This window comes from Gambusia affinis, linkage group LG14 (assembly GCF_019740435.1).
Source record: "Gambusia affinis linkage group LG14, SWU_Gaff_1.0, whole genome shotgun sequence".
Taxonomy (NCBI): Eukaryota; Metazoa; Chordata; class Actinopteri; order Cyprinodontiformes; family Poeciliidae; genus Gambusia; species Gambusia affinis.
In genome coordinates, this window is record NC_057881.1 from 19247459 (window position 1) to 19258846 (window position 11388).

Genomic DNA, 11388 nt, shown 5'->3' on the forward strand with positions numbered 1-11388 from the left:
AGATGGTTTATGGCATTGTAAATGTAGCCACAAGGCTCATCTTTAGACTGGAGAAATCTGCAGGTAATATGCAAAGATGAATAGTCTCACGCATCATTTTTGGGAGAATACTCTTTGACCCATTTAGATACAATTCGTATGCACCTCAGGATGAAAGCATCTGGGAGCATATTATTATGTAAACATTGACAGACGTCCAAACAACAATGATATCTGTGCACTTTTGGCTTTCACAGCAGAAAATTCTCTGCAAGGGAAGCATTCTTACATCTTGAATATTTTTGAATATAGCATCTGAGGACAGCAGAGAGGAAGCAAGATTTAAGGAAAAAGGATGTCATGGGAATCACAGTTTATCTCACACAATAATTTATTTTGTGATAAGAGGCAGCAACACGCAGGTAAATATCATTGCGCACCCATGCATCAAATGCATGGGTAATTCCTGCACTGCGACAGACTGGCGACCTGACCAGGGTGAACCCCGCCTCTCGCCCGGAACGTAGCTGGAAATGGGCACCAGCAACCCTCCCGATCCCATTACGGACGAGGGCGAACAGAAAATGGATGGATGGATGAAGTAATTCTTGCATGCACAAGTCTGTCCTCTGGAAGTGGCGGTAAAAACCTTTGGCCTTCATGTTCGAAAACGTCACTGCTGCGGTTCATGAATGAAAAATCAACAGGTTAGTGTTGTATCACATGGGGGTAATGTGTGTCTTTTTTTGATTAAGTTGTCAGTTTTGCCTCAATTTAAAACATTTGTTTCTTTGCGCTTGCTGTAATACTGCTATGTCTATGTGATGTGTTTCTGTAGCTCTTTGACTGCTTTCAGTTCATCTAGGGTTCAGTCCAGTTGGCCTATCTGTTATTATTTTTGCTTTACTTTATAGGTTTATAGGAACAAATGACAAGTATTAATAAATACCACAGATGTTAACATTTATTGTCTAAGGTTATTTCCGATACCTGTCCTTTGATGAGCTTTTGATTCCATAAAACCGAATGCTAAAATGTGAATGGTCATTCTGTGTTAGTTGGTTCTTGGTTTTAATACAACGAATCAAAATTCATTCCAAGTAGGCTCATTCAATAATTTTCCCATGCAACTAAAAGGAGCCATATTCCGCTAACATGCTTTTGTACTCAATACTGCATCAATCTAAGCATGAAGAAATGGGAAGTTCCTGCAAATTATTTTTAGTTACACCGAATATTTAGATGCTTTCACTTGTTTTCCATCAGAATACGGAACTTGCTTTTACATTTGCTAGTCTGTTGAAAACTAGTCTGTTGAAAACTAGCATCCATGTTCCCATACCCCAAATGCATATTGAAAATTGTTCAAAGACGACTTCTACTATTTCCCCGAGTCTTACAAGGCACCGAAACGTTTCCCAAAAACCACCAGGTACCTAAACTAAAACCTAGAAAACAAGTAAGGAATGAGTCAGAAACGAGTAAGACGAAACAGAGTTGCATAACGCTGGTCTAAGCGTTCAAGTGTTAAACAAATGCACATTGAGTTCAGAACGAACGTCCACATGTTAGAGCACATCACTATTTGATCGCTGAAACCCAAACGCAGGATTAGAAATGAAACAACTGCTTCTGTTTCACCAGACCTTTAGTTTATTCCAGAAAAAAGGGGACAAAAATAAGCAGAAACATCGTTGTCTGCATTATGAATGGGTTCATTTTGCCAAAATTCAGTTAACCCAACAAGCCTGATGGTGGTTTGAGGACGAGAATGTTGAAGATCGGCACTTCCCAGTAATTGCCCCACTGCCCCATAACCACCAACTTATTCTGAAGTCTCAAACACCACAGCGAAAAATACCAAAATACTTCCCTGTTCAAAACGCAAAGCCACTCTTGCAACCAACAGGACATTTAGTATTTTGTCTTTCTTGGACCCACTACAGAGAGTAAATCCTCTGGGAACAGTCTCACCAGTGGAGTGAAGGAGAAAAAAAAAAAAAAACTGAGGCATTGCAAGTGTATCTTAATAAACTGACAAATAATTGAATAGTTAATATATCGCATGAGTGTTGCTTGTGTACTTTTTTTTTTCCTCTTCCACTCAAAGATTGGTTTTTATGTGGACATTCTGTTTAGGATGGGATTTGTGTTTATTGAAAAGCCTCGAATCTTTGAAATCTAAATCGAAGTTGCTTTAGGGCGAGTTTGTCGGACCTACGTGATACTTTCAATGCTGAGTCCGATTTCTTCCTGTTTTTTGTGTTGTGTGCAGCGAGTATATGACATTACACGATTGGCGCCAGCTGCAATCTGGGAGGGAAATGATGCATGCTTAGAGATGAGAGATAAAGGTCCCAAGAAAAATTACAGGTCAGAAATCAGAGAAGCAACCAAGAAGCCCATAGCAACTTTGGGGGAGCTGCGAAGGCCCACCGCTCAGCTGGGAGAGTCAAGAAAACTACTAAATGTGCAACACAAAACTGGGGAATTTATGGAAGAGCAGTAGGATTTTTCTTTTTTTTTTTTTAAAGGCCATGTAGGAGGCTGTTCAGATGGAACCAAAAATGAATATTTTGGCCTACATGCAAGACATAATTTGTAAAAGAAAACACGGCATCCCCACAGGAAACTGTGGTGACAGCAACATGTAGTAGGGGATGTTTCCCTCAGAAGCCACAGTGATGCCGATTTTAAATGTGCAAAACTGGAAGAAACGCACCAAAGAAGAGCTGCAAGGGAAAGTACAAGGGAAAGCTGATGACCCAGAGAAATCAATATATGTTCATGCCATGTTTATGGATTATTTTTTCTGTTTTGATTTGTCTCTTAAAAAAAAAAAAAAGGCAAATAAATCAACAGTTGTAGTGTCTTTACATTTCCACAATTACACAGTACCTTGTGTTTCACAATCACATAAAGTTTCATTAAAAATGTTGAGGTTTTTGTGTTTATTATGCATACTGGATTAATATTGACTTCTTTTTTTTTTTTAAACTACCAGCTGTACTTAGAAATCCTTTCCATTAGACTACTTAAATAAATTTGTGTTTAGAACTTGTTCATCTTCTACAAAAATTAAAAGTGAACTTTTTCTAACATCCCTATGTGGAAAGGAAGTGTTTTTAAATAAACTCTATAGAAACTCATAAAAGTCCTTTTTTTTTTTTTTTTTTTTGCAGAGTTGAAAATGCATATCTTAGTTTCTGACAACAGCGATGAATAAGATCTAGATTGTGTCATATGAGTTTCCTTACGTCAAAACCTCAGATGTCCAAAATGTTTCCTTTTTTTTTTTTTTTACTCTGTGGGCTTACTAATATCCAGAACCTTTTGGAATACAACTTACCTCACAGGGGAAGATTAGACGTCCATTAAAAACAGCAGAGTAGGAGTTATTAGAAAACTATGGAAATGTTGTGTTTGAAACAATTTCCCAGTTGTATTTAAGGGCTGAAAATATCTTTGGGATTTCTTTGATTCCTTTGAGGGTGTGTTCTCTCCCCTCAGCTCGTCTTCCACTGCATGTATGTGTTCAGTCTCTATTTATTTTCCCTGGTTTTCCCAGGGCCAGATTTACAAGGTTCCGGGCTGGAAACTGTTTTGGTGCCCCATGTATGAAATAATAGTGCCAACGCTACTGAAAATCACAGTACATTACATACATAACCAGGTATAAACCGATGAGACCAACTGATGATGCTATCTATGTGCTTTGCCCAGGAGCTCAATTTTGTTCCATAAAATAAAAAGATAAAAATGACTGTAACGTCATAATTTGTTTACATTCCTACAAATCCCAAAGTATGCTTACAACTCACCTGATACAGCCTGTGACTCTTGTATGAATTATGTTTGCAAAACACAAGTTCATTAAAAAAAATTTAAATAAATAAAATTAAGAAATTATTTAGCCCTCTAAGCTTTCTCTAAAGTCTGATCTAATGTTTTCCAACCATTAGATTAACAATAATTCTTGTTATTTTAAATTATTATAACATATCAATCAAATGTATTTATTTTTCCTTAGTGTTTCTTCTTAATAGGTAAAGCAACAATTACAAAAAAACAACAGTAATAGTAAAAATTCATAGTTTCTGGGTTTCTACCTCATACTCACTTTGAGGACAATCCTCATTAAAATATCTCATTATGAATAGTCGCAATCATGCAAACTTGTCCTACGGAGGCAGTCCTGCCGGAAAATCCCTCGCCTCTGCAGGATATAAAACGAGGGCCCGTCTCCAGGACGGGGCATCTCACTCGGGGTCCGACAGCAGCGAGGAAACCCACTCAGAGCTTCCCAGCAGCGCGTCATGTACTCTACATTCAGTAAGTCATTTGCAGCCGGAACTGCTGCGAGCAGCTTCCTGTATCTGGGCCTCTTCTCTTCCTCTTTTCATTCATTCATTCATTCATTCACTCGTGGTTCAGACCTACGACTGCTCGCCGCCCTGATGCTGGCAGCAGCCCTGCCTCTCTGCGTCCCCGGAGCTCCTCTGGACGGAGCCGTCACCGACCTCCCTCCAGAAGAGAGCTCAGGCGAGGGAGAGGAGGAGGTCCAGACGAAGCCGTGCCCGACTGATCCTTTTAATATCACGGAGACTTTGGCGCAGATCCTTAAAGTCACCAAAGGCCACAAAGAAGAGGTGAGAGCTCTCTTTCTTAAGTTATTTGAATTTATCTGGCTTGTTTTGACACATCTAACTCCTTCTTTGTTTTACGATCGTTGTGTGTCGTCGTTTTTTTTGCTTTTGTCAGTTTAAGAATGAATTCCGTGGAAATGTTGATTACAACTCATTGAACAGGACCTTAATCCCGGTTAAATTCCCAAAGTCCAAGGTGAGTCAGATCCCCTTATCCTTTCGCTCTGACGCGTCTCATGACGTGGACGTCTGACGGCGCCTGCTGTGACCTTCCAGGAGGCTCGCCTCCAGCAGCTGGCTCAGGATCTGACGACGTACTCGGTTCTCCTGAAGCACGTCGACAAGGAGTACCCCGGCAGGTTCACCGTGACTGAACTGAAAGCGGCGCTTCCTCGGCTGATCGCAAAGGTCAAACGAACGGTGAGTCCTCAGCTAAAAGTGCAGAGCTCTCCATCTCGGTCAATTCTATTAAGGCCTTCAAACAAAGCAACAGAATTACCACCAATAAATCACGATTATTATGTGGAGTCGCAATAAGTGGAAAGGAAATTATGAAAAACAATTAATGTTTTATATGTTTTAACACAGTAGTTTGTATCTCTTCATTTTAGGGGACTGTGCTACGTATAAAGATGAACGATCTAAACCGCAAAACTGCTTGTATACATCAAACTGTTCAAACACTAGCTACTGCGCTTAGAAAAAGAAAAATAGTCAAGTTCAAAATGCTAAATTTTACATCTTGTTTTGCTGGTGTGAAGCAAATGTTTAACGCATCTAAAAATATATTACACTTGCATTGACTTGAAATGTGTCCGTTTACGTTCACCGTTTGTGTCGTACGGCTGCATGCCAGCAGATTATAGTGTCAGCGAAAGTGTTGATTTATTGCAGTCATTTAGTTCAAAAAGTAAGGCTCCTCCTGCACAGGCTACGCTGGTTGGTCATAACATGTTACAGCCACGCGCATTAAAGGACAGAGACAATGCTTTCTTAGACACCTCTGGAACCTCTTGGCCTTTCTGTCCCGCAGATGAGAAACGCTGACCGTGTTGTGGCTCTGACCGGCAGCCAGGAGCTGCAGCTGCTGGAGGAGCCCGGAAGCCTCGATTCGTACCACAGGAAGATGATGGCGCACAGCATCCTTAGCTCGATCCACGATTTCCTGGTGGAGTGGAAAAGGGAGCTGACTAAAAGGCAGGTGCGAAGAACAAACTAGTGATCTCACCGAGACGGAAGCAGACCGGCGTCTTTTAGGGAGGAACAGCTCAGGTACATGAGGTGATCCCTGCTCTCCTCGGGAGTGAAAGTAATCTACTGGATCGAATGATGCGGCCCCTCTGGGGCTATATGGTCGAACATTTATTCAGAGAATAATTAACATATTTATATTAAATAAAACACTGTATTTATTAGAGAAGCCATTATTATTGAATACATTTTGTATTTTATTGTGACTTCTTGTTAAATTCCTGTATTTTTTAGTCGACAGCAATTTTTTTTTGTAATTTTTATTTTTTTTTTTACATTTATCTATATAAAAAAGATAAATGTAAAAAACAGAAAGAAATACTATTTGAATTCATGTTGGAATTTTTTTTTTTTTTTTACATGCAGAAATAAAGAATGTTATTATTAATACATAAGAATCACGTGTCTTCATATTAAGCCTCCCCCCTCACCCCTCCAGAATATTTGGTTTATTTTACATATTATATGAGACTGTCCAAAATTTGCCAGTCACGCTTGCTCAGCAGAATATGAAAAAGGAGAAACAGACACAAATGTATACAAACATACACCCACACTCACATTTGGATGAGGTTGCAGATAAATCACTAACTTTTTTTTCGCAGCCATCAACAAGCTTTCTGGATAATTCTGGGTTGATATTTCATCAAGACTTTAATCTGTTACTTTGAGACGGAAAATGTGGATGTAGCTCCAAGATAAGCACTGTATCGGTGATCCTGGCCATACAACAGGCCCTCAGCATAATGCCGCCGCCATAATGTCGAGCAATAAAACTACTGCGTCGAGTGTCCTGGGGTGTAAAAATCTCATTTCAAATACTTCAAATATGTACATCGGCAGCAGCTAATCTTTTACCTCATCAAATTATTAAACTCCTTTCCGAAAGGTTTTCTGCTTCCTCGTGTGCCACTTCCAGTCGAACGTCAAACGGGGGTTCGTCTTTTGGTCCGCAGCCTCTCCGTTTAAGCTGACGTCAAATGTGTCTTACTTTGGATGGTGACTCTGGAGTCTGTGCAGCTTTTTAAATCGGAGACATTTAGCCAAAAATATTAGTGCAGCGTGTGCAACATGCTGGTCTTGTGTGAGTCGGACAAACCGATTCTTGATTTTAAAACTTGAGTCGCATTCAGGCCGCGGAAATTAAAATCGTACTCGTCTTATTGTCTCACATGTGACAACTAGATAGTTGATTTCTTGAGCTAAACACCACATGAATCACATTCCTTTGACATTTTATTGTCTTTTAAATTATTAATAAAAAAAGAAAAGTAAGCCGGGGTCCTTCTGTACACCCAAATCAAAACATAAAACATCGGGAATACACGAAGACAATCTAATTTAGAGACATGGGAGTCCAGAGCCATATGACTTTGTACAATATAATTCTGCACTTTGAACATTTTGCCCCACAGCTGTCAGACATTAGGGTGTACAGAGAGCAAGGAGAGTGATGAAGTCTGTTTCTTGGTCTTTAAAAACGCGTCACATTGTCTCAATGAGAGGAGGGGTTTGGCCGAGTGAAGGTGTTCCTCAACCCCAGAGCAAACTAGAGGAAATCAGAAAAATAAATGTTAGAAAAAAAAATCAAATATCTGGCTCCCCTCCCCCCAAAATCCAGGTTAGAAACCTGGGTTTCCAGCCCGCAGCTTCACAGATCCTCCACCATGCTTTTAACAGAGGTCATGAGGTTCCTTTTACAATATTCGCCATTTGTTGTACAAGAGACCCACTTGGCAGTGTTAACCAAGTAATATTTATCTTTTTCAACCAAAGCAAACTTAAGAGTCCAAGTCTCAGCTGAGATTTCTTACCCTAAAGAAAAAGATGTAGTTGGCATTAAGGACACAGGATTATCTTAATCTAGCTCATTTTCCTAAGCCAAGTCATCAATTAGTCAGCAAAGACATTTTACTCCAAATAAAATTTGTCCAGTTTGCTTCCACTAAAAAATAAAGGCAGACACCTTACAAGGACACTATAGTTTAAACTCAAGGTTTAATGCACCAGTTGCTGCATGGGAGAACTCAACCGGTGTGAAATCACACTTCACTTGTGGAAATACAACTGGTATCGATGACTCAGTCCGCAATACGACTTCCTAATAGAAATGAGTTTCCATTTAAATGAGAAGCTTTTGGGCAAATCACACCAGTGAACTCTGTCTGACTTAGTTTGAGGATTTTGTTTTTGTGGTTTCAACTCGCATATGGGTGGAGCAGATGACAGAATTTAAATCGGGGTTAAGCGCATGAAAACCGGTTCTTATTTATTCTAAGTTATCAATTATTATTATTTGGACAGAGAAACATTGGTCATGAAGAAATGCATAATTTCTTTTTTTCTCTTCCGTCGTTTAAAACGGGGATAATTGTTTCGGAATATTTACTTGCATGAAAGACATGAGGAGCCACTTTGTGGCAATTAAAGTTTTAAAGAGCAATAAACCTTTGAGAAGCCACGAATATAGGGCTAAGAAGCTGACTGTAAAAAGGCAAGACGCTGTAATTAATACAAATTTAAGTTACATGGAACATTTTATTTCACACAAGGCTACATGTGAAATCTCAAAACTGACTCTTGCCGAAGTGGAAGTTCCAAAATGTCCAAAAAAGTCTAAATAAACCCGGCATAATGTTTTTAGAAGAAAGTGAAGCCCGTCGGATCACATTCTGTTCCTCTTTTAACGACCCAAAAAAAATAAAAAAAATAAAAATCTTGCAACAGTTACATCTTCTCAGAGTCCAGACGGTTTCATTTCAGTAAAAACGTGCGAGCATCAAATCTCTTAAGAAAAAAAAAAAATTCTTACCTCAACAGCGTGGGTTCAGGCATGCCTGGATCTGCTCCTCGTTTGAAACCTGCCACACAGAAGATTTTAAGACACTTACTTCAATGTTATAATAAAAAGAAAGTCTGAAGATCAATCAGTGGGATTACTGCATTTCTTAAATGCATAGAAAATCAGCAGAGGTAATTACATATTGGGGGGGGGAAACAGAGGTATCTCCATCATTTCCTAAATAATTCTCATCTCAGTCATTTGTTCCAAAGCAACAGATTCTTGGAAACAGAAGACTAAAAACAGCTACATTTTACTTTAGGGAAATAAGTATTCTCACTGGAGTTTCAGTGACTAGCTTTTTTCATATATATATATGTATTTGGCTCACTGATGAGTGACTGGAACTGCTTTCACTGATACATTAAAGTATAACAAGTTGTTTCTACTAATCCGCACTGTGATAAGTGTGAAAAACCAAGCTTTAATGAATATTTCTAGACTCACCAAGTTGCATGGAGGGTTAAGCAGAGGTATACACTGAGGTTAAATTTCCATAAGAATGCATTATTTGTTGACTTAAGTCATTTTGAGTCTACTTTTGGTGGGATTGAAAAGACTGGGTTTTTAAATCACTGAAATGGTTTAAGCTACTTAATTATAGTTCTACATACATTTTCATACCTCTTTTTTGTTTTCATATTTTATTAAAACTTTAAACTTAATTGTATTTAATTGTGTAACCAACTAGTAAAAAAAGAAGCAGAATCTCACCATGTAGTGGAAGGAAAATAGACACTGGCTTTGCTTCTCACATACTTAAATATAAAACCACAATTTGCTCCCACTTTTACAAGTGTGCATCACTTTGTGTTGGCCTATCACATAAAATCCAAAAGAAAAAGCAAAAAATACAGAACCACGTCACAGGTATGTTTGTAACAAGTTAATCGAGGGGGTGAAACCTAAACCAGAGAAGAGACCTGTGTGATTTTAAAAAAAGAAAGTGTGACATCAGCTCTGGTGATTCCGATATGCTGAAGTCAGAGAAGATCCTGACACAGATGGCTAGATGATGTGTGGTCACTCATGCAAAAGATTCAAGTTCCCCATTAGTAGTCTCCACAGCACATCTATGCAAAGTTTTTAAGTTTCCCGTCGTTGCTGCTAATCTAAAATCAGGTTGTTGTTTTTTTGTTTTGTTTTGTTTGTTTTTTGGGGTTTTTTTTACCCCCTTCAGGAACTACAGTGTTTAAGCCACGGGGGGTGCTCTGATGGGGTCCTTTACACACTTTTCGGGTCACAAAAAAGGTAATTTGTTCATAAAACTGCGTCGGCCACCATACTGGAAAGTCACAACAAAACTATAAATACGTCATATAAAAAAGAAAGAAAGAAACAGGGGAATCAACAGGACCTCTCAGTGGAAAACCTAGCATGCGAGGCTAATTAGCCGACATTAGCCATGCATGTCTCTTTTTTCCCCTCCTCCGCCTTCATTTGTTTTAATACTAACCGAGGTAAAGCACTGTCGGAATGAAGCCCCATCGGATGACGAACTGGCTGCATTGGAACAGCTGCTGCAGCCGCTGTTTCGTCTCCTTGCTCAGTTTAGCCATGTGTTTGTCCCGATAGCAAAGATCCCAATGCTTCTACCAAGGACAGGAAAAAGAAAGAAACGTAGAGGAAATAGAAAGTAGCCGAAGGTTTGCGTCTTCCAGCTGCCGCCACCTTGTGGATAGAGGCGTTACTGCAACTCCTGTTAAAACAAAGCACATATCGGAGGTCAAGATTTTTACTGTTGCTAAACGTAACAGTATTGGGACAGCACTTGCAGTTTGCGATAGTATTGGCCTCTTATTTATTCAAGTGCCTTTTTTGTCATATTCTTGCTTTTTACCCACTTTTTATTTATCAAGAGTATTAAATAGATGTTTCTGACAGAGATTTTGTAAATTTGTTCTGTCAATAATTGCCCATTAAATGTTTAACATAAACAATAATATTTTTATGTTTACTAATGAACTCGTTTTTTTGTTGTTGTTCAATCTATGAAAACCAGATAAGTACTGCATTCATGGTAGAAAAAGATATTCAACAGTAATTGTGGGTTGCTTCATTAGACAATTATTTTTACATCTATTTCAATCTGCCGTTTACTTCTAATCTACTTTCAAGAAATATAATTTGGAAAAGTGACCAGTACTTGTCCTGAAAACATCTTAATTTTTATTCTGAAGTAGTGAGTTTCAAGTTGTAAATAAATAAATAATCAATTGAAGCCCCTGAAGTCAGTTCTTAGAGTCAGAAATAAGTATTTCATACAGTAGTGCCATGTGTATGAAATATGTTGAAATGTGCATATGTAGTATCTGCATCTGTAAATACTACATACGAGACAAGCCGGTTTACATGTAAATCATAGCAGTATGATTTACATGTCCTACTTTCCAAGTCAAATATGCAGCATAGGTTCGCCAAAATCTTTTTAGCTAATCTCACATGGCTTTGCAGCATCCATTCAGTATTTTTCAGATTTTATAAAAAGGGTTCAGAAGAGCAGAAAGGACTTCTGGTACTCTGTAGCTGGTTTTGTGATCTTGGGGTGCCAACTCTCACTACTCTGGAGAGACTTAAGACTTAATTTTTATCGTCTCACACTCCTCAGATAAATGTCACTCCAAATTGAGTGTGCCTACACTTGAAAATGATTTTTTTTTTCCAAATTAA

General features: G+C 38.7%; 2 protein-coding genes across 2 annotated transcripts; one reads left to right on the forward strand and one right to left on the reverse strand.

The window, feature by feature from the left end:
- The first annotated feature begins 3432 nt into the window (after nt 1–3432).
- On the forward strand, nt 3433–6374 carry LOC122844091 (interleukin-6-like). The gene is made up of 3 exons (XM_044139284.1): nt 3433–4735; nt 4868–5045; nt 5659–6374. The coding sequence occupies exons 1-3, from the start codon at nt 4296–4298 to the stop codon at nt 5842–5844; spliced, it is 804 nt and encodes a 267-aa protein (XP_043995219.1). The 5' UTR covers nt 3433–4295; the 3' UTR covers nt 5845–6374.
- A 720-nt stretch (nt 6375–7094) lies between these two features.
- On the reverse strand, nt 7095–10335 carry tomm7 (translocase of outer mitochondrial membrane 7 homolog (yeast)). Its single transcript, XM_044138371.1, has 3 exons — nt 10175–10335; nt 8689–8737; nt 7095–7425 (listed from the first exon to the last, which is right to left on the reverse strand). The coding sequence occupies exons 1-3, from the start codon at nt 10275–10277 to the stop codon at nt 7410–7412; spliced, it is 168 nt and encodes a 55-aa protein (XP_043994306.1). The 5' UTR covers nt 10278–10335; the 3' UTR covers nt 7095–7409.
- Between the last annotated feature and the right edge of the window lie 1053 nt (nt 10336–11388).